This window comes from Notolabrus celidotus, chromosome 15 (genome assembly GCF_009762535.1).
Source record: "Notolabrus celidotus isolate fNotCel1 chromosome 15, fNotCel1.pri, whole genome shotgun sequence".
NCBI lineage: Eukaryota > Metazoa > Chordata > Actinopteri > Labriformes > Labridae > Notolabrus > Notolabrus celidotus.
This window is the reverse complement of record NC_048286.1, coordinates 3,263,178-3,286,851: the sequence shown is the minus strand read 5'-3', so window position 1 is coordinate 3,286,851 and position 23,674 is coordinate 3,263,178. Positions and strand designations below refer to the sequence as shown.

Here is a 23,674-nt window from a genome sequence, read left to right as displayed (position 1 = left end):
TACTTCTTGTTTAGGGGGAAACCGGAGATTGTTTAAACGCCAGAAGCAAAGCAGCAGCTCCAGTAAACACGATGCAAAGATCATCTGCAATGCAAAATATCACGTCACGGTTCAATCCAGCTTAATCCTGAAAGATCCGATGGACTAAAGGACACAGTTTGACGACGAAAGTGGATTCTTTAATCAGCCATCTTTATTTGGAGGAGAAACTAAGGTGAGCCATGAAGTTATCACAGATACTGATAGTTTATGTTTACATGAAGACGTGAGGCTTTTGTCCTTCTTACTGAGGAGTTATCGTCTAAAGTTCTGGCTCTCTGTCTTTCATTTTACCTTCATCGGAAATCAGTCTTCTTAAAGCTTCTTGTTGGGTGTCTCTGTTTTAGAAACACTGCTGCATTTCTTTTACTGTGTTCTAATCAAGTGGCAACCTCCGGTCTAAAAATATGAGTCCAATGCGGAAGTGCTAAAAACTGCAGTTCATTGAAGATCCACTAGAGGCTGGCTCTGGAAGTACCGAAAACCACATACACACCAATTCAAAAAAAGCCGATCTTTACAGCATTAATAAACATGTTTACAGCCTGGTACAAAAAACAGTTTAGGTTTACTTAGATAATCTCTCTATCAGCACACACTGTACAGGGGTGAATTTATTTCTAACGCAACGATTCAGAAGATATTAAGATTAAAATTTTTTGCCCAAATAAGGACATGACTGACTTGACTGACAGGCGGGAACACATAGCTGTTGGCTAGGAGGCTCAAACCCCGCCCCTTTACGTCACACTATGTCTGCTTGAGTTCAGTATTTCCAATATGGCTGCCGCAAACGATTGGCTTCAAAACAGCGCTCAGGAACAGATGGGTGACATCACGGATACTACGTCCATTAGTTATACAGTCTATTCTCCAACACCATCGCCTGAAGCAACCAAGAACCAATAACTAGGGATGCACACCATATTGGCCAAAAACAGGTTTACTTTACATAATTTATCATTCTGATTATGCAATTTTATCAAGTAAAAAGAGGTAAAAGTTGCTTTCATATATTTATCGAGAGCCTACAAATTCCAAAACAGGAGGTGGCAGTATTTGATCCACTATTGTATCCAGAGGAGAAGAAAGAGTGCAGCTGCAACAACAAACTGATGAGAGTAAAAATGGCGTCACGGGTGTGTATGTTTTCACTGTTTCAGAGGATAACACGGCTGCTACTTGTAAAACATGTGCTGCAAGAAGTGTTCAGAGAGGAGAAGAAAAGTCCTCAAGTTTTAACCAAGCTGCAACCTCCGGCCACCAGAATTGAAGCCAATGCGGAGGTATTAAAAACTGCAGTTCATTGAGGATCTGCTTGAGGCTGGCTCCGGAAGTACCAGAAACCACATACACACCAATTCATAAAAGCTGATCTTTTTATCTTTACAGCCTGGTTCAAAAAACAAGTGTAGTGTAGCCTTGATAGGTCATCTCTCGATCGGCACACACTGTACCGGGGTGAATTTTTCATAACGCAGCAATTTCGAAGATATTTAGATTACAAGTTTTCCGTTATGAGAGGCACAGCTGACTTGATTGACAGGCAGGAACACTAGCTCAGGGGTGTCAGACCAGTTTCTGTTTAGGGGCCACATACAGCCTAATTTGATCTCAAGTGGGCCGGACAAGTAACATCATAACATAATAACCTAAAAAGGACAACTCCAAATGTTTTCCTTTGTTTTAGTGCAAAAAAGTACAAGTCCATTCTGAAAATGTTCACATTTCATGAACTATCTTTCTACAAAATTAGCTGTTGTATTTTTCGCCATTAAGAGTCTCATCTTGGGGCCAAACATTATATTCTTTAAGCCCTGAAACCTGCTGCGAACACACCAAGCACACAAGTTTCCCTGTCACCTGCGTCGTTCAGGTGCGCTCCATCAGCACTTTGATTGTAACTAACCCCCAGAGGACAAATCTGATATAGCAGTTACTTTTATTGTTAAATTGCAGTTAATGTCTTCTCTGTAATTCTTTCAGTTTGGGAAGTCATCTGCAGATCGGATTGGCCTTATGTTTGACACCCCTGCTGTAGCTGTTGGCTAGGAGGCTCAAAGCCCGCCTCTTTACGTCACACTAGCCTGACAGTTATGTTGAATTCAATATTTCCAAAATGGCTTCGGCCGCCGATTGGCTTCGAAACAGTGCTTCAGAAACAGACGGGTGACATCACAGATACTACGTCCTTTATTTATACAGTGGTATTAACACAACAAATCTTATGTCACCTGAAAAGTGATTGCAAAGATGCATTGAAGAAATACGAAGCAGAAGTAGCCACAGCTAGCATTACATTTCAGAAGTGTAGAAAGTTTACATGAGAGAACCCAAACCCTGGAACTGTGGAGGACAGAATCAGAGAGTTTCCTCACTTGATGACCAATCGTTTTCAAGATCAAAGATTTCAGCAGCTAATATCTGGAACAGTATCCTGGGTCTCCTCTATCTGCCCTGTACGATGTGATCTCTACACACACTCACAGTCTGAGCCCCAACAAGGGACACAAGTTTGACCACAGACAGATGGACTTCAGTGAGTGTGCAGAGTGTCATGGCCCAGTGGCTGGATGAAGACTTTTACAAACAGATTTGTAAAACAGGAACAGGTTATCATCTGTATCAGCTCCTGAATATCTGTTTCCTTCATCCCTCTGCAAAGAATTAATGACAGACAGTCTGATCTTTGAGCCATGATGAAGACTATGTCTGCTGTATGTTTTAGCTGGGAGCCATTTAAATGAAGCTCTCCTCCTTCTATCAGAAGACAAACATGGAAAATGTGACATGATGTCCCAGAGCACAGGTGATGCCTGTAGGTTTCCTGTTTCATCCATCTAACACTGAAAGAATCCAAAGATCACACAACATTAAAAAAATCAACATTTACATCTGAGAAGCTTTCATCTACTTAAACGTTCTGTCTTTAAGAGTGTTCTCATGCTGCGCTGTGCTGGGTTTGTGAGAAAGGAGCGCTGGTGTGAGACCTGAAGTAGCCAAAATCCTGAGTTCTGTATCAGAAAACACATTAGAGCAGGAAAAACAAAAGGGATCAGTGAGTCCCTCGCTGCAGCACGCAGGCCCTCGCCACCCAGTGGAGTGAGAAAAGAGCCAATCGTGTCCGTGTCTCGAGTCCCATCGGCTCGCAGCACTGCAGCCAAAGCAACACGGCCACACCAGAGGCTCGCCTTAATTCACCATCCATCACTTTCAGATGGAGGGCTTCATTACAAAGCACTACAGTACCGGCTGCAATGGGGGGGGAGGAAAAAAAACAGTTCGACCGCCTTCTCAATCACTGTGATTCTGCACACAGCAGCAGTTTGTTCCACTCGCTCCAAACTATAACCTGTACAACATCTTTAAAGGTTATTCAAGACTCAGAGAGATCCCAGGCTGCTGCACGTTTCATAATTAAGGTGCATTTTGACCAAGAGTTCCAGAACTACTTTCCCCTGAACTAAAAGGTTCCTGTGCCCCCATTGTTGTCTGCGTTTCGACCGCGGGCTGAAGTCCCGGGTAGATTGTGCAAATCAGGCCAGTGACATATGGAGAAAAAAAAGTAAATGCACTACACCACCAGACCAGTAGAGGGCAGTAACACAAAGAGGGGTGCCATTCATCACAGATGACACCATAGAAGCAGACAGACAGGCAGGTATCATTATGAGCAACACAACAGTTAGCCTGTTAGCATAAAGAGACTCAGCTGGCTCTGTTTTAGATGGTGCTATATTTCATCACAGATGGATTCACTGAATCAACACGTGAGAGGAGATAAGCGCGAGTAGCAAAGACGTTTCAACACGCCTTTAAAATCCTTTTGAACTCAAAAAGCCGTGGCAGAGATCGGCCGGTGTTTTGGTTTAAACAGCGACCCTGTTAACTGGAGACTTTCAGCCGGATGCATCCCTCATAAACATCTTTAGACCATCATTAAATATCTGATGAGGATATTTTGAAATCTTAATAAAAACTAAACTAGTTTGCATTCTCAGGAACTCCCTCTGTGTTTCAACAGCTGTGTAAACTCCACAAACACTGACACGTTCAGCTGAAGGTCTCCAGTTTACAGGGTCACTTTTAAAACCGGAACACCGGGAGAGACGCATTCACGGTGGGCTGAGAGAAGACTACTGTTACAAGCTGCTAAATCAAGAGAATCACAGCTTCTTCTTTTGAAAAGTACACACACATACAAAAAAGATAGAACAAATAAAACCTAATGAAAGAAAGAGAAATCAAGTGAATCACAGATGTGTGTGATGTTATTGTGGACGGAGGGAGGAATAAAAACACTGCGGTTAATCTACCAATCAGACACGTTCAGCATTGCAGGCCCTGCCCCCCGAAAGTCCCAGGACCTTTGAATAGTACTACCCCCCTAGCAGGGGCTTTTTAGGGGAGATTAACTACCCCAGAACTAAATTTAGACCCTGGGTCCTCCAGTTGAAACGCAGGTAGTTCAGAGCTAAAGTTCCCTGCGGTCCTTTAGTCACTTTCATGAAGCCCTCCCTTCTCCTCTTCCTGGAACAGCTCCTCTATATTCAGCGTGTAACCGTCAAATTGTGTCTCTCACAACAGTTATCGTTTTTAGGGAGCGGTTGTCAATTTCTTCAAACGCCGCCGCTGCTCTGCTGCTCTGGAACAAACCTCTTCAAATGAAAATTGAAAAAGAAATTCATTCATTACCCGACGGCATGCAGTTACTCTGGATGCAGTTTCATTGGAGAATCAGAGCTAGTTTATGATCTCTGCCCAAAACTTCCCCAGAGGACGGGAGCAAACTCAAACATTTGCAAACAAACACGAGTGTTTTAAAGCCAAATTATTGATGTTTCTGTGATTTCTCTGAGGTGATGTGATGCATGTTCAGACAGTTGACAGAGTGATGAAAAGCCTGGGGGAAATAAAAAAAACACATTTGCTTTAATACATGAGCTCATTTCTATGACTTCTCTCATTTTGGCGACTCAAAAGGTACCTGGAGGCGTTCATTACAGAACCACTGCGGTGTTGGAGTCGCATGTTTGGTACATTTGCAAACTAGTCGTCAATTATCGGTATAAGAGTCCTCATTTGTCCTGAAAGACTGAATACAGGAGGGCTTTAATGTGAGAGGGATTGTTTGAGGAGTAAAAAGGGCTCCCCACGTTGGTTTTGCCCTTTTCACCCTGAAAGTGACAGATTAATAAATGAGGAACCTGATTTTAAAAAACGAGGGCAGCAATGAAGGGAGACGAGTGTTGAGCTGTGAATTTTAACCAAGTGAGAGAGTGCAACAGTCAAACAACATGCCACTTTACCTTTAAGAACTTGTAATGCTGCTCCAGATCTTCATCCTTGAAGCCTGTCCCGATCTGGAAGAGACGAAAAGAGATAAGAAAGACACACACCGTCAGATGTACACACACAAACACACACGCACATATTCCCTGGTGGTGAGGCAGCAGACATTTGGCAGCTGCTGAACACAGAACGGCAAGTAAATCCTCCTCTATACGACGAGCGGCTTGTCTGCGTGCTCCGCCTGAAGCGTCATGTCACCTCTCAAAAGACCTGAGCCCGCTGAGACGCCAGAATCACCTGGCGGGCTGACATGCACAAAAAGGGAAAGGGAAAAGAAGGCTGGTGTATCATGCAAATATAGCATTTTTCAGTGCTCAGATTTATTCCGAAGGTGGATTCAGGAGGTGTCCACCGGAAGCTTTGTGTCTCTAAAGCTGCCTGACACCACAAGGAGGGTTTAGAGGTGTTTCATTCAACTGTGACACCTTTATGGATTCAGTTTTATCTGTCTGGCCAGGCCAAGTCCCCTACCAAGGCACCGGTGGGCATTTGACACAAGTGAGACCTTATATGAAACGCCCATTTCACAGAGACTGAGAGAGCGGCTCTGCAGGCAGCTTCTCTCTGTGCAGAGAATCACAAAGACCTGTTTGTGTTTAATCAGAGCCCTCAGCTGCTTGATTCAATCAGTGCAGGTGTGCATGTGAGTCAGCTGACATCCACAACCTAGGAGTCACTTTCCATTCAGAATGAATCTTCAATCACCACATCAAGGAAACCGTCCAGTCCTGTTTCCTTCATTTAAGATCCATCTCCAAAATCAGATCCATTCTGTCACAAGTCCACCTGGAGAAAGTTATTCACACACTCATTCTCCCGTCTAGACTACTGTAACTCCCTCCTCCCCGGTATCACCAATAAACCCCTCTCTCGCCTCCAACTGGTCCAGAACGCAGCAGCCCAGCTTCTAACTGGTTTTAACAAATGACATCATATCCCTCCTGTCCTCTCTTCTCTGCTCTGGCTTCCTCTGCGTTTTAGATTTTAAGATTTTACTGACCACTTTTAAAGCTCGCCTGGGTCTGGCCCAGAGCTACATCGCAGAAATGCTAATAAATTACGAGCCATCTCGCGGCCTTAGATCCTCAGGGGGGGGGCATTTTTGGCTCAAAGACAAGGCTCAAATCCAAAGGGGATCGAGCTTTCTCCATCAGAGCCCCTCGACTTTGGAACGACCTCCCTGAGGAGATAAGGCTCGCAGAGTCAGTGACATCTTTTAGATCTCTTCTTAAAACCCATTTTAACAGACTTGACTTTATGTGACTTCATCCTTCTGACTGCTTTCACTTCTATTTCATTATTATTTTTAGTTCTTATCCAAATAATTAATTGGTTTACATTTTATTTGATTATTTTAATTGATTATTTATTGTTTTAATGTATTTTTTTCCATTTATTATTTTAGTAAACATTTGTTTTTAGAGATGCTATATAAGTAGTTATTATTAATATTATTATAAGTGTACAACTGTACATTTATGTTTCTATGTCTATTGTTAAATGTAATGTTGGAACCTGCAGCTGTGCTGAAAATAAATTCCACCAGCTTGGCTCTCTGGTCATTAAAAGAATCAATCAGTCAAGTGGTAAGGACAGAAAACAATGCATACGTTGGGTTTTGCTGTATGCTTCACAAACTCAGTTAACCAAGCGCTCCCCTTTGAGGATTTTCAACCTACACTTCTGCAAACTCCTTTTTTCATTCCCTTGTAGAGAAAGAACGACTGTGTATCCAAGTATCAGTCGATATGTATGTCTGCTGCACTGCATCAATTAAGCTGCCATGAGGAACTTTCTATTTGTTATGATTTGGCGCCCACAGTGGCCAAAAGGTGTATTTCAACCGCAGGAACTTGGGACCCTTTGCGTTCCGCATGTGCATTATGTGCATTATGTGCATTATGCATGTTTCAACACCAGCTACCAGGGTCTAAATATAGTCCTGGGAAACCCTGAAAAGTCCCCGCTCTGGCATAGTACTTCTTATTCAGGATCTTTGGGGGCGGGACCTGCAATGCTGAACGTTTCTGATTGGTAGAGTATCCGCAGTGTTTCTGTTTCACAGTAGCATCACACACACCTGTGAGTCACTTGATTTAATACTCCATTGGTCTTCTCTGAGCCTGATATGTGTGAATGCGTCTCTGTCAGCTCCCGGTGTTCCAGTCTAAAGAGTGACCCTGTAAACTGGAGACCTTCAGCTGAACGTGTCAGTGTTTGTGGAGTTTACACAGCTGTTGAAACACAGAGGGAGTTCCTGGGAATGCAAACTAGTTTAGTTTTTATTAAGATTTCAAAATATCCTCATCAGATATTTAATGATCGTCTAAAGACGTTTATGAGGGATGCATCCGGCTGAAAGTCTCCAGTTAACAGGGTCGCTGTTTAAACCAAAACACCGGTCGATCTCTGCCACGGCTTTTTGAGTTCAAAAGGATTTTAAAGCCGTGTTGAAACGTCTTTGCTACTCGGGCTTATCTCCTCTCACGTGTTGATTCAGTGAATCCATCTGTGATGAAATATAGCACCATCTAAAACAGTGCCAGCTGAGTCTCTTCATGCTAACAGGCTAACTGTTGTGTTGCTCATAATGATACCTGCCTGTCCGTCTGCTTCTATGGTGTCATCTGTGATGAATGGTATTCCTCTTTGTGTTACTGCCCTCTACTGGTCTGGTGGTGTAGTGCATTCACTCTTTTTTTTTCTCCATATGTCACTGGCCTGATTTACACAATCTACCCGGGACTTCAGCCCACGGTCGAAACGCAGACAACAATGGGGGCACAGGAACCTTTTAGTTCAGGGGAAAGTATTTCTGCGGGCTAAAAGACCTGCAGAACTGGTCAAAATGCACCTTTAGACCACAAGGCCACCAGCGCCCCCTGGTTCTTACAAAGTGACACCTCTGATCTCTTTGTCCTGAGATGTTTTCAGACATAAAAATCTCCTCATGCCGTCTGACAAATGTGAACTGCAGCACTCATTGTGAATTTTAAGGCATGCTGTCAGTCACCTGATCTAACACAGCGAATCACAGGCCTGAATAACAGACACTACAGACATTCTTTAATGTCATTAATCTTGTTGCAGGTGGTCTGGTTTGTTTCTGTTGCTCATAAAGAGGCACAGCTGTTTATTTCTGTTTCATCACCAGCTCCACTCTTCTCACAGGAGCTCTAATGGTGGCAGGGTAATGTTTTTAACCTCCTGTAAGGTTCAGAACATTTAAACACAAAATCATATTAATACAGTGTAATGAAGGCCGGGATAGCTTAGAGGATATTGTTTTGATGAGGATTAATTTAGGTCACTGATGAAGGAGTTAATGACACCACAAATAAAAGTAGAAACAACAGTTATTAAAAAAGTGACTTTCTGAATCAGTGCATCCCTCCTGCTAAAGTCCTGACTTTGAGAGGTGCACACTAGAGTTAATGCAGATCAGATAAGGCATCAAAATGATAAGGAAACTCTTATTTTGTCTGTAGCAACCTCAGCCCGCTCTGCTGCAACTCTCTTTGGCGTCGTACTTCTACAGAATTAGAAACAGCTAAACATCTCAGACTCAGCCAAAACGATAAACATATCCTCATCTGTGAACTCTTCTGCAATCATATCCCCGTTACGATGCCGTTTCCTACAGGCTGGCGCTCTCTAACGAAGTGAAATGACGATGCTCGTGCCAGAAAGTCAACAGATCTTGCAGCACTGCACGAGAGAGACTGATAACATCAACAAGTCAAAGCCCTTTCCATCGTTCCACTTAGCTCAGAGAGACAGAGACAAGGTCAATAACCTGCAGCCTCTCCATCTGCTTTTAACATTGAGTTGTTTTTGTAATGATGGCATGCTTCACTCTGAGTCTCTTTTTGAGAAGCTGCTTCTTGATTTGTCTTTTTTGAAACGAGTACTCACACAGGTATGCAAATCATTCCTCCGCCCTAAAGCTGCAGACATTCATAAGAGCTAATACTTGTGTTTGGAGAATGTAGAGTGGCTGACTTTTAAAAGAGTTCATGTTTGGCTCAGATGGTTTTTAAATATCTTAATGGTCCTGTTCCTTCTTATTTATCAGATTTGCTTTTATCATATGAGTCAGTGAGAGCCCTCAGGTCTTCAGGTAGAGGACTTTTAATGGTGCCAAAAGCTAGAACAGAGATTCACAGGGAGGCAGCTTTTTATCATCAGGGCCAACGTCTGTGGAACACCCTACCTGAAGATCTGAGGGCTGCACAGAGCATCAACTTCTCTAACAGCAAAACTCAGACCGACCTTTTAGTCTCGCTTTAACTGAGACTTATTGCATCTAACTTGATTTATTATCTATGTCAAATCTTAGTGAACCGTTTGAATATATACTGTCTCATTTTAAATTATTACACACACACACACACACACACACACACACACACACACACACACACACACACACACACACACTTATATATTATTAATGAAGTCATTTTTTAAATTTGTATTTCTTGATTAATTCAGTGTGAATTCTTTCATTATTTATTTAGTTATTAATTAGATCTTATCTCATGATTTTTACAGATTATCTCTCGACAATTTAATATTTTATTCTGTTTTACTTTGCTGTATCTACCCTAAGTGAAGCATCTTAGCTTATTTTACTGGTTTAATTTTTTATTATATTATTATTTCATTTTATTTTGGTGAGGTTAATTTCCCATCTTAAAGCTGGGGTTGGTAATCAGATTTAGATACACTTTTTGTCATACTGGTTAAAATGATCTTTATGTCCTGATGGTAATCATTACATGATGTGTTCTTAAAAAAGAGTGAAAAAAAAAGCTGCTATCTACAGCCGGAGTAAACCTGGGAAAACACCAACCAATCACCGTTTTTTGGCTCCCCAAATTTTAAACCAATCAAATCCCGTCCAGCCGTTCTGCCCTCCTCCTGCGCGTACATTTCCCCGGCGTGCACTCCTCCGAGTCCCCGTCTCCTGCCTCTACTTCACCTGACTCTATTTACTGCCCCTCTCGCTCGTCCTCGGGCCTGTCCCCTCTGACCTGATGAGGTGCTTTGCTCGGGACTGTAGTCCGGATCAGAGTCTAAAAAGCTCTCACCAACAAGCAGAATAATTAATGACGTTCAGTAAGTCCTACAGAAAATATATATTTATTGTAGCGTCTGTCCGGACGCTGTAGTAATGACGAGCCGATTCGTGAACACGTTGATCTTTAATAACCGGTCACTGTCGGCCGTGATCACGCCAACCAACAAAACAACAATCAATGTTTGAATGAATGAAGAACTTCTCCTCTCCTCTCTCCCACTCACACACTCTACACCTCTCCTGATGCCTTCACTGACCGTCAACACTGTAGGAATTAAGAGCATCTACACTGAACACGTTTAACAAACAGTAGAGCTGTTACAGTATTATATATGTGTTATAACTTTTCTCCTGATATCGTGTCACCGGTACAACTGGATAATGCTAGCATGATAGTTGTGAGTACTAACAGCAGCCATGTTTGTTTGTGTTTTTAACTTTCACTATGAGAATGTTTTGGTGAGGACCAGTTTTGAATCAGTCACCATCATATGGTCGTGAATCAGCGGCGCTAGTGTATGTGAGCGGTGGGCGTTGTTTTGGAGGAGCTCTGAGGGAGGAGGGGAGGGGTTAGACGGAGTCATGAGGAAATGCTACATTCAAATTCATGCTGGTTTACCGAGACTACCAACCCTAGCTTTAAGTTTTAACATTTCATTTTCCATTTAATTTATTTATTTTATTATTTTTAAAATTATTATCATTATTATTATTATTATATTATTATTATCACATAGAGCATATTTGAGAGAATAAGTAAAAAATCAATAATTATTATTTTTATTTACATGTTTTATTATTATTATTGTTTTATTTAACATTTTTATAAATATTATTTATTTACGTTTTATCATTAATTATTTTTATTATTTTTATTTTTATGCAACATTATTATTATTATTATCATTATTTATCATTTTTATCGTTATAACTATTTTTATTTAACATTTTTATTAGTAATATCTTTAATGAACATTTTTATTATTTTATTACTATTGTTACTATTTTATACATCATGTTGTGAACCCTGCATATAGATTGTGGGCTGGGTTACTGGGTCTTTTTTTGTATTTTAAATGTATTCTCTTCTATTACTCCTATGATTATTCTTAATCTACAGCACTGTGTTAAAATATTGTATGAAAAGAGATTACAGATGAAGTCTGATTGACAGATCCTCTGAAGCCAAAGTATTTCATAGAACATATCTTGTTTGAGTGGATGCACTTTCCTTGGCTCCTGGTTTCTCTCTGCATGTTTGTAAAAGCCAAACAAAGTGAACACAACAGGTAACAATTAAAGTAATGTTGAGAGTCAAAGAACAAGCTGCCGCTGTGGCTCTAACCTAATTGTCCTTCTGCTTTCATTTAGTGTCCCTCTTATTCTCCGAGGGGAGTCTATGTGAGCGGACTCCTGGATGTGCCGAGGACACGAGGACTCGAGTCGGACTCAAGGACATTTCAGCCGGACGTATAGTTTGAGATTCCATATGGGAAATGGAAATGTGGGCTACAGTCTGCGTTCAGCTGCTGTGGAGCCTTTCAAATCGAGGCTGTCTGGAGTTTTTTGTGCCTTTGTTTCTTCGGACTGACATTGAAGAGAAGAAAAGAAGGAAATGCAGAACAAAACACGCCATGCACATGATGTAAAGGATCATCAGTGAGCACCTCAAAGGAGGACTAGTTAGGTTCCAGCAGCCCTTCCTTGTGTTTGTATAACATAAAGTGAACACAGTTAAATCCACACCGTTACAGCTTTATGTAAGAAGCAAACGGAGGCCGAGCAAAACACGTCAGTCTACCGTTTCATTACAAAGTGAACTGATTCTGTCTCTCTTTTCTGAGACTGCAGGCCTCCACAGATTAGTAAAGTTGCTCTGCACGGAGTCGGTGCGGCACCAGCACGACTTCAGGAAAGCACAAGTTGTAACTGCCAAGTTATCCGCGGAGCTGAGATCAGATAGAAGAACCAGCCAGGGGACATCATGAATTAAGAGTTTGAGTTTCCAACTTAATGTGGCCACGAATAAAATGTGTGTGTTTAGTTTCTACAGGTCACTGTGGCTCTTAAAGGAATGCAGTAGAGAGACGCTTTGAAGAGGATCTTAAAGTTTGGACTCAAGATGTCACACAGGGATGTAAAACTAGTGTGTGACGCAGCTAAAAATGGATACACACATATTGATGAGATGAAAAATGAATCACAGTACCGTTTTTTAACAGCAGAGGGCTTCCACTTCTCTTGTTCAACGTCATTAGGTCTCTAAAAGCCTGCTTTACACTTCTGCGTTGAATCGTCGTAGCCCTGTCTCAAAGCAGAGATCTAACGGACAAATTCCACCAGATCTGTGTCCGGTCCATCTCCGATCCGTCACAGCACCGGATCTGATAGGTTTCTATTCTAGTCAATGTGTTAACTTCCACTGGATCCGCTCCGTTGCATTCCGGCTGTGTTTCAGATGCTGGAGCACGACGCATCAATCTCAACAGAGCAGATGGAGCGGGACAGGAAGTCAGGTTTCACCAAAACAAAATGAAAACATCCGGTTAATTTTCAGAATAAAACACTCTGTGTTATCACCAGATCGTATTTCACTTAACTACAACAACAAACCAAAGTCATGATGAGCGGAGCCAGGCCTGGAATCAACAGGTCAGAGGTTTTCAGAGGACCAGAAAGACAACATGGATGAGGAGAGGAGGAGGAGAATCCTTGATTCAGTAATTACTGCAGGAAAACCTCAGTCACATGACTCCAGCTGTCCGGAGGTCCTGCTCCAGGCTGAAAACGCAACGGACGAGAGAGCAGGGAGCTGGACCGCAGCAGATCGGAGACGGACCAGATAGAGATCTGGTGGAGGTCCGATATAAGCAGGTAGCCTGACGTGCACGTCCTCCAAAATCAATTACATAATCTCTGTGGACACATGGTCATAGAGTGAAGACTCAGACTACAACATGTGGATTTACTGCAACAGGACAACTGAACAGAATCAGATTTTAGACTCAGTGTCCAGTTTTCTCCTTCCTATTGAGAAAAATAAGCATGTGTATATTGTCCGGTGTCAGCCGGGAGCGCAACCGGGTCAGAATCAGTCCGGTTTAAAAATAATATACAGATACAAATGTTGTTGAATGGATTTTATTCCATCCTTATTTGTATCGATTTTGAACCTTCTTGTGATACATCCTTACATCCCTACTGTAGGCTGTGTCTGGTTTTACACAGGTAAAAGCATGTGGATGTTAACCTGCAAGGACTGAAGGCTGGTGGTGCTAGCTCTGCTAACTGTAGAAACACTTGATGAACTGATGTGACATGGTTTGCTTGCAGACTCAGGTGTGTAAAGGTGTTAAGGTCTGTTTTCTGAGTGTTTCTGAGCCTTTAGACTCATTTCTGTTGCAGATTTGTAATTAAAACCTTTGTGTAAAGCAGTAAAGAGATGAAACAGCAACATCTGATCTGGATTATCTACACCCTTAAAGAAAACTATGGAAAAGATCTTCATGGATCATGACTCAGACATTCAGTATATCATATAACGTCTCTACTGAGCTCTACACAGATTTTCACATTTTACAAGACAAGCGGTCTCATCCAAAGTGTTTTCTGAATGCAACAACAAAATCTTTTACCGATCCAGGATGGCCATCTCAGGAGTGAAAACCTCCTCCAGTGCGCTCTTATTTTGAAAAGAAAGCGCCTGAGAACAGGGGAGAACCAGAAACACTGCCTGAAAACGTTAACACGATGATCTAACAGGCGCTCTAACCTCCGTCTGCTTCCAGTGGAGCTGCTCGGCGGCCAGCAGCAGAACGCTGTGGTTGTACCAGAGAGCTCCCAGGTGTGAATTTGTGTAAGTACATAAAAGTGTGGCGGGTGGAGGTGGTGAGAATGTGTTAGCTCGACGCTCGCTAAATCCCTTTTCCATGGATAAAGACATAAAAGTTACTGACAGAGAGAAAGGAAGGTTTCTGCACGGAGGAATTTATGCTCTGCTGTGAAGTCTTACTCATCTCAGACACACACACACGTGAATACACACAAGTGGTCACGCATTCTCCTATACATGCTTATCCTCAGATGTACCCGGTCACGCTTCCTCACACAGACACAAAGATTCTCCTCCAGTGTGTTCAGAGTGTGTGTGCATTTCTGAACTGTCAGTCCTCCCTCAAATCTATCACACACACAAAAACAACCTGCAGCAAACGCACAGACGGGAACAGAAAACACTATCAGCTGAAGCTCCTTAGTGTGAGTACCTGAGAGAAACACACACCGCTCTGTCACTGAGACACCCTGGTTCAGTCTGTGTCAGGCCTACCTCCCATACGTCATGTGTTTGCATGCACAGACTGCCAGAGGGGGAAGTAAATTATAGTTTAACATTTTGAACTCTGGATTCAACCGCTGCCAGAAAATGTCGATACAAATGCTGGAGCTGTGAATTATTAAACCTGTGTGAGTGAGTGGAGATGTTTATTTTGGGCCAGGCCGGCTGTGATTGAAACATTTGTGTTCGTGACTGAAAAGAAGGCAGAAATATGCAAATTCTGATCATCTAAATAAGCTCTGCTACTCTAAAAACTCACAACCAGGGAACCTTGTGGATAATTAATTAGGAGTAAATCAAAAGCATCGTGAGTGGAGAACAAACAAGCCCACACCTTGCAGACAGACTGGAACTCCTCGTTCTCCTCGTCGTAGCAGGCCAGGAGGAAGCCCCCGTAAGTACCCGTCCTCTTGCCTTTCCCCAGGTAGGCTCCGATCACACACAGGTCCACGGTGTCGCCCACGCCCTCCAGGTAGTCCTTCTTCAGCTGAGGGGACGGAGACAACAGCACAATATTTCTTCAGATCTCATTAAAAGTAAAAGAAGTCTGAACAGATTATTAAAGCACAATGAAAATCTGATTCTATTCCACGACTGGAGCGGAGAGATTTCAATATTAACAAACCGGGTAAGTATGATTGTAAAATGTTACCAATTTAGTCTGCCTAAATGAAAAGCCAGAGGGCACACTCACATTTCTCATTAACGACGTGGAATGTCGAAACCACCGTTAAACCATCAACTGTAAACGTTAACAAGCTGATCCTGAAATCTTTGAGTCCTCCAGAAAAACTGAACCTGTTTCTGTTCTGATGATTAAAGGGACTCTTACAAAACCTCCAACTAAATTAAGTTGGAGAACTCTGGAGATTCAGGACGCATAAAGGCAGAGGAGACATAGAGCCAAGAGGAGGAGAGCTGGTCTAAGGAGACAGAGGTTTCTGGAGAGGAGATAGAAGCCGTGTCTCTCCTCTCTCATCATGGGCAACGTGAGATCTCTGGTTAATAAGATGGACGAGCTAACAGGACTAGCCAGGAGTCAGACGGAGTTTCAGGAATGTAGCATAATGTGCTTCACGGAAACGTGGCTGCATCAGGATATTCCCGACCACAACGTCTCGATTGACGGCTTCCAGACTGTCCGGGTAGACCGGGATAGCAGCGAGAGCGCTGTGGACCTCCGACCATATTATCTGCACAGGGAGATCTCACATGTCATACTGGTAGCTGTTTACATCCCCCCTCTGCCAACCAGACTACGGCGCCCAACGTTCTCAACGCTGCCTTAGCCAGACTCCAGACAGACCACCAGAGTACCCTCTTCCTGATCTCCAGACAGACCACCAGAGTGCCCTCTTCCTGATCTCCAGACAGACCACCAGAGTGCCGTCTTCCTGATCTCCAGACAGACCACCAGAGTGCCGTCTTCCTGATCTCCAGACAGACCACCAGAGTGCCGTCTTCCTGATCTCCAGACAGACCACCAGAGTGCCCTCTTCCTCATCTCCGGACAGACCACCAGAGTGCCCTCTTCCTGATCTCGGGGACTTCAATCATGTGTTTATTTTCTACAGAGCTTATTATTGTATTTGTATAACTTATTGTGTATAGAGCAACTGTGATGACTGAATTTCCCTCCCCCTGGGATAAATAAAGTATTTCTGATTCTGATTCTGATACCGGTGGGGAGCGAGTCTTTGCCCCGAGTGGGGGAGTTTAGGTACCTCAGGGTCTTGTTTGTGAGTGGGGGTAAAATGGAGCGTGAGATCGACAGGCGGATTGGTGCAGCGTCAGCAGTTTGTACTGGACCGTCGTGGTGAAGAGGGATCTGAGCCAAAAGGCAAAGCTTTCAATTAACCAGTCGGTCTACGTTCCAACCCTCACCTATGGTCATGAGCTGTGGGTCTTGACCTAAACAATAAGATCTCGGATACAAGCAGTTGACATGAGTTTCCTCTGAAGGGTGTCTGGGCTCAGCTTTAGAGATAGGGTCAGGAGCTCGGACATCCGGAGGGAGCTCGGAGTAGAGCCGCTGCTCCTCCGTGTCGAAAGGAGTCAGCTGAGGTGGTTCAGGCATCTGATAAGGAGTTTAGAGTTCCGGGCACGTCCAACTGGTAGAAGGCCCTGAGGAAGACCCAGAACTCGGTGGAGGGTTTATATCTCTTGCCTGGTCTGGTATCGCCTCGGGATTCCTCAGGAGGAGCTGGAAAGTGTTGCTAGTGAGAGGGCTGTCTGGGTCAATTTTCTTGGACTGCTACCTCCATGACCCAACCCCAGATAAGCGGAAGAGAATGGATGGCTGGATGGATTCTGATACCTAAGTTATAAACTAATCAAATGAAAGCATTAATATGTAGATGACCTCAGAGTTCAGGTGTCATTCTGTGGGACACACGGTCCACTCTCACCTCCATCAGTCTGTTTTTTATCTGTGAGCTGCACGTGTTTCAGAGTTTCATGTGCTGGCCGAGATTCAAACATTTCCAGCTGAGCTAACATTAGCAGCAGCTCACCAGGACTCTTCAGGAGCCTGACTGAAGAGCTGCAGAGTTACAACTGATTGTAAGGTGAAAATCAGCCCCCTGTGATTGAAGGCGGGAGAGACACGGCCTGTTAGTGGGAGGGGAGGAACCTCCTGAGTCGTGCTGGGCTATATTGAAAAAGACGTTATCACGATGACATTTTTCATATCAGTCGATATCGATAATTATCCCGATGTATATCAAACCATGATTCATTTAAATTTTAAGTCCGATTTTTGTTCCTGAGTGAAAGTTGAAGACAGTCTGTTAGCTTTTGTCTGGATTTAGTTTTCTGATGAACTTCTTGAATCCATCATTTCTGATTTGATTTGAATTTACAAAGAAGATATATCAAACTGTATTCTGTGTATCAGTTCATAGAGTATTGTTTTGAGTTGTGCTCTCCTCTTTAAGATTACTAAGGGTTACAGGCAGAGTGATGTTGTTTCCCACAGTGCAGTGAATGCATCACGGTTATTAGGTGTTCAGTTGTCCTATGGTCTCCGTGGACATTAAACATGTTCACAGCAGAAGTTATCTCTGTGCTCTTCCTTTACCCACATCCTGAAAGTAGATTTAATGAAGTGTATGAAGTTAATAGTTAACTCAGAGTCGACTCAGTGTCAGACTAACGACTCTGCTTTGAGCTGCTAGGTTTTGAGTTTACTTCAGTGTCACTGTCGCTCGTTTCATCTGTGTTTACATTCAGCTCCAAACCTCTTTAAGCCCCGCCTACCTCTCGTCCCGCAACATGATTGGCTGTTCAATGCCGTCTTCTTCTTCTTCTGTCTTATGTTGGGTGGCAACTAGCGTTCAAAGCTCATTACCGCCCCTCCTTTTCCAGTGTTTGGAGGGTGTAATTACAGGTTTATTTATATTGAATGTTTACCGAACATTTGTTTTATTTATATTGAGAAAAATGTTATCGCGATAATTATAGTTATCAAATCATCGCCCAGCACTACTCCTCAGATAGATCAGCTCTCAGTTTTCTGAGCCACACTGTTGTTCCTGCTTTGTGTACCGTGGTGATGAAATCAAACATGCAGAGATGATTCTGACCAAACGGACTCAAAGATCTCACAGTTAGGTTTCCATTCATCAGCTCTGACTGGGACACACTCACCTTCAGCCAGTTATGAGAGCGCTTCGCAATTTCATAGGTGGCGTCCTTCTCCAGAGTCTTCACCATTAGGCCCTCGCAGGAGTCTACGCACACACACGTGAATACATGCAGACAGGAAATGAGCAGATTATCTACACACACATTTGAGTGAGACACAAGGACACAGGAATACAACTCACATGTACACACTGTACACATCTGGAAACACACTTCTCTGATCTTTTTCAATATCATACACACAAAAAAACTCAATTACACAATTCACAGGTTCTGTCTTCCTCATGCAAACACACAACGATACAAGAAACAGCAGGCAGAGAGGGAAATACACAACTACTACACACCACACTCACACAATTTACACATGAAGGCCGCAAATTAAATCAAACTCGCACGAAACACACCCACACACAGAGAGGGTTCAACACACGCAGGGACAGCAGGAAGGAAAACAAGCACACAGTTAGCGCGCGCACACAAAAGTTCAAGACACAAAAAGAGGCGGCAGGAGGTAAACAAGAAAAGTATGTCTTTGTCTCACACAAACACAACAACACACACACACAAACACACACACACACACACACACACCTCGGACTGACTGCTCCAGGAACTCTGCGATGGTCTCTGTGTTGTCGGAGTCGATGTATTTGGCGAACACAAACTCTCCCTCCACCTCCGAGAAGCTTTCTCTCAGCAGAGCCCGACGCTGACACAATGGCTGTCGCACCAAGGACTACACACACACACACACACACACAGAAAGGAAGAGAAACAGACATATCATCACAAATCGCACAACTGTGTGTCATTACAACCATTTCCTCTTCATAGCTGGGAGCCTTGCAATGACAAGGATGAAGTGCCATCTCAAATAGCTACCCACACACACACACACACACACACACACACACACACACACACACACACACACACACACACACACACACACACACACACACACACACACACACACACACACACACACACACACACACACACACACATACACACACACACTCAAAGCCTGCTCACTGAAGCACAGTCACGACAGCTTTGAACACACATACAAACACCCACACACATAAGTACAGTCTCATACGGGCAGAAAACACACAGTCTAAGCTGCACAATGAGCCCGTGTGTGCAGCCTCCTACCTTCTGTGCTTTCAGGGAGTTTGTGCATTGAAGCAAATTAATGAAATGACCACAAAGTCTTCAACATTAAACACACCCTAAAAGTCTTTGGGGAAACTGTGAGCACTCGCTCTGGCTCTTACAAGTTCCTCCTTCTCCCTGTGCAGCAGCACTAATGTGCGCCCTGCAAACTGTAGCAGAAGAAAAGGAATACAAACTTGATGGGGAAGATTAGCTGCAAATATTATGATGGGGTTAATGGTGGGAAGCTGAGAAAATGTCAGAATTCCAGAATTCTGACTTTAATCTCAGAATTTAAGAATACTGAGCAAGAAGACAGAATTTCAGAATTTTGACTTTAAACTCAAAATTCTATGATATCAGAATACTGAAAATGCTGATCTCAGGATTCTAGAATTCCAAGCGAGAAGATAGAATTCAGGAATTCTGACTTTGATTTCGGAGTTCTAGAATCCGAAGGGAGAAGGCAGAATTCTGACATTTGTCTCAGAATTATTTTGAGTCAGAATTCCGGTATTTTGACCTTAATCTTAGAATTCTATGACTTCAGGATAATGAAAATTCTGAATTTGGTCTCGGAATTCTAGAATTCATAGCAAGAAGACAGAATTCAGGAATTCTGACTTTGATTTCAGAGTTCTAGAATCCCGAGGGAGAAGGCAGAATTCCAGGATTCTGACTTTAATCTCAGAATTTTAGAATACTGAGTGAAAAGACAGAATTTCAGAATTTTGACTTTAAACTCAAAATTCTATGATATCAGAATACTGAAAATGCTGACTGATCTCAGGATTCTAGAATTCCAAGCGAGAAGACAGAATTCAGGAATTCTGACTTTGATTTCGGAGTTCTAGAATCCAGAGGGAGAAGGCAGAATTCTGACATTTGTCGCAGAATTATTTTGAGTCAGAATTCGGGTATTTTGACCTTAATCTTAGAATTCTATGACTTCAGGATAATGAAAATTCTAAATTCTGTCTCAGAATTCTAGAATTCATAGCAAGAAGACAGAATTCAGGAATTCTGACTTTGGTCTCAGAATTCCATGATGTCAGAATTCAGGAATTCTGATTTTGATTTCAGAGTTCTAGAATCCCGAGGGAGAAGGCAGAACTCCAGAACTCTGATGTTTGTCTCAGACTTATTTTGAGTCAGAATTCCGGTATTTTGACTCTAATCACTGAATTCTGAGGTCAGAAAACTAAAAATTCTGACCTTCTGATCTCAGAATTCTAGAATTCCAAGAAAGAAGTCAGAATCCTGGAATTCTGACATTTGTCTCCGAATTCTATGACCCCAGAAGTCTTGAATTCAGAATTTTGCCTCAGAATTTTGTTTAAGTCAGAATTCTGACATTTTTCTCAGCTTCCCTTTACAGCTTCTAACAAATTAAACCCATCATTGTTCCAGAATTATCCAGAATTCTGAGACTTCTTTTTTACCTGCCTTACCTCTGTAAACATTTTCCTAGTAGCCCTAATCCTCTTTGGTATTAGAATATCATTATTCTAACTAAGTAAATAAAGATGAATAAAAAAGTGCAACAGCAAAATGCTGTTTTAAGAAGCTTTAAATTAAAGCCGCTTATCTGACTTTACGGTCTATGTGACTCCATTCATTCTTCTTTTAGCTCTGTTTTGGTCTCTGCACACATGAGAGTGGAAACATAAGCTAATTGCTAAATGCACTGTTAGGTTTACAGGCTGGATGATAACTGGAGCTGTCTGCTGCTTGGTGCTGAGCAGGGAGAGTCTGCTCATTGTTGGAGATGTCTTTTGTTATTGTTAAAAGGAAAATGTAACTTCTGATGGTGAGTTTTGAAGCTTTCATCTGCTTCTAATAGCTCCAGATGGAAGGACTGTTTAAAACATGAATGTAGTCTCAGTGACACCACACATTGGTCTCTGAGGAGGCTTTGTGAGGCCCAAAGATGGCGGTCACAATGTTGGAACTCCACTTGCTGAGAGTTATGCAGAATGTTCAGAATTAAGTGCATGGCATGTTGGTGAACAGGCAGCAGCAGTATGAAGCTTATGGCCCTGCCTCATCGCCGCCTCGTTGCCTGTGGTGAGCGCGAAAGTTAGGCGGAGGGCGCATTTCCAATATGGCGACCGTTATCTTTATGCTTCAGCAGCCAATGGGTGGTGTCACTGAGATTTTGCCCGTGTTTTATTCTGTGTATGGTTCTGACAGAGGTTTCTACGGCTTCTGCAGTCAGCATCTAGTGGACACTGGGGGGACTGCAGCTGTTTGCTCATCTGCATTGACTTTAGCCAGATTGTAACATCAATAGTCAACAAATGTTTGGTACTTTTAAAACACATGACACTGTTTCAGCTTGAAGACTGGTGCACATAAACTCTATTTGTTACCTCCATGTACAAAAACTTTGACTGTAAACATAAAAAACAAACTTGTGTGATTTGTGTTGAAGTGTGAGTCTCATCTCGTCCTCAGGGTCTTTAAACCTAGCAAATTCCTAAACATAGCACCAAGGACGTGACCTTGGTTGTCTGGTGTCGATCTTGAGGGAAAAACCGGCCCTCTACAGGCCGGCAGCACAGATCTCACTGAGACTGCACAGGGGGATTGGACAGAGGAGTCACAGCCGAGGGACAGCTGCCAGAAAAAGACAAACTAAAAGTGTGCAGAGACAAATTATTCCCTAACATTTACATAAATGCTGTATTAGGTTGGAAGCAGCAACTTAAAGAGCCACTGTTGTTCTTTTAATTCTGTTATTTTGTTTACATCCACCTGGGAACACTGGTGTCTCATTGGCTGATACAAACATTCACTCATTTGCATTTTCTCTGGCTGACTTTTAGGAAATTAGCTTAAAAACTGTGTATTATTTGAATGGAGTCACACACACCCTCAATCTCCCAAACACAGAAACACACACAGCCTATAAAAAAAAGAGCAGACTCTCTGTTTCCTGCGCACAGACTCAGACAGTCTCAGATAAACACACACACACTCAGACACACTCCGCTTGAATTACAATGAGCATTACAATCATTATCTAGTTACGGCCTCCAGTAGCACCATCATTGGCATTCAGGGACGTTGTCTGCATCTCGGAGGTGCAACGAGCACGCTCGCAAACAATAAACACGTACACACACAGAAACACACACACGCCAATTTTAAATGACAACAGGAGCGAGGAGAGATCCCTGGGTAATATTTTCCTCATCATCAGCAAAGGGCCTTACCTCGCCGTTCAGGTAGAGGAGGTCAAAAGCGTACACACACACTTGGACTTTGATCTCCGAGGCATCCACGTCCTGCAGGGAAACATCAACACACACACACAAACACACACACACATTTTAACATTTTTCCCTTGACAAAAATATGCAAATACAAGCATCTTATTCACAAATCGCTACATCCAACCTTGGGACTTGTTACAAAGAGCGCTTTGATTTCTCTCCCGTTCATCTTGTTGCTTTTAATCGCGCAGCCTTCCAGCCTCACCTCCACCTCTTTTTTTTTTTACAACATCACACTTCCTCTCCGTCCTCATCCCTCTCTCTTCCAGCAAAACACTTCACTCCAATTGCATCTTCGTCCTTTACAGCGCTCTGATTTTTTTTGCACCTCATCCCGCTCATTAACTCATTTTATGTTAGGAAAAAAGAGCCGGCCCGGTGTTTGTGGGAACCAGATCAAATACATTAGCACGCAGTAATATCGACCAAACTGTCAGACCATGTAACTCAACTCAATCCTAATCATGTAGAGAAATCTCTCTTGCGAACACACTTAATCGTCAAACTTCATTCCCTGTATTTGATTTTTCTGCTTTTCACCACAGACTTTAAATTCACGCATTTTTGAACCAACACCCTGAGTGAAGCAACCCCTGTTAGAGCTCCCCCTGGTGGCTGGCTGCAGTAACGGTCCTAAAGCCCGCCTCCACCATTTATTATCCAATTAAAATACACGTTACATGCAAGCGGCAACCTCCGGTCTAAAAATATGAGTCCAATGCGGAAGTGTTAAAAACTGCAGTTCATCAAGGATCCACATGAGGCTGGATCCGGAAGTAG

The 23,674-nt window shown here is 42.8% G+C and overlaps 1 protein-coding gene across 1 annotated transcript in view; it reads right to left on the bottom strand.

The window, feature by feature from the left end:
* The window catches only part of lig1 (ligase I, DNA, ATP-dependent), a 95,330-nt gene that overhangs the window by 8,118 nt on the left and 63,538 nt on the right, over positions 1-23,674 (bottom strand). Inside the window, 5 exon segments of the mRNA XM_034702970.1 lie at positions 5,349-5,402; positions 15,145-15,297; positions 18,459-18,541; positions 19,050-19,194; positions 22,835-22,906. Of these exon segments, the coding sequence (XP_034558861.1) occupies positions 5,349-5,402; positions 15,145-15,297; positions 18,459-18,541; positions 19,050-19,194; positions 22,835-22,906 (507 nt within the window).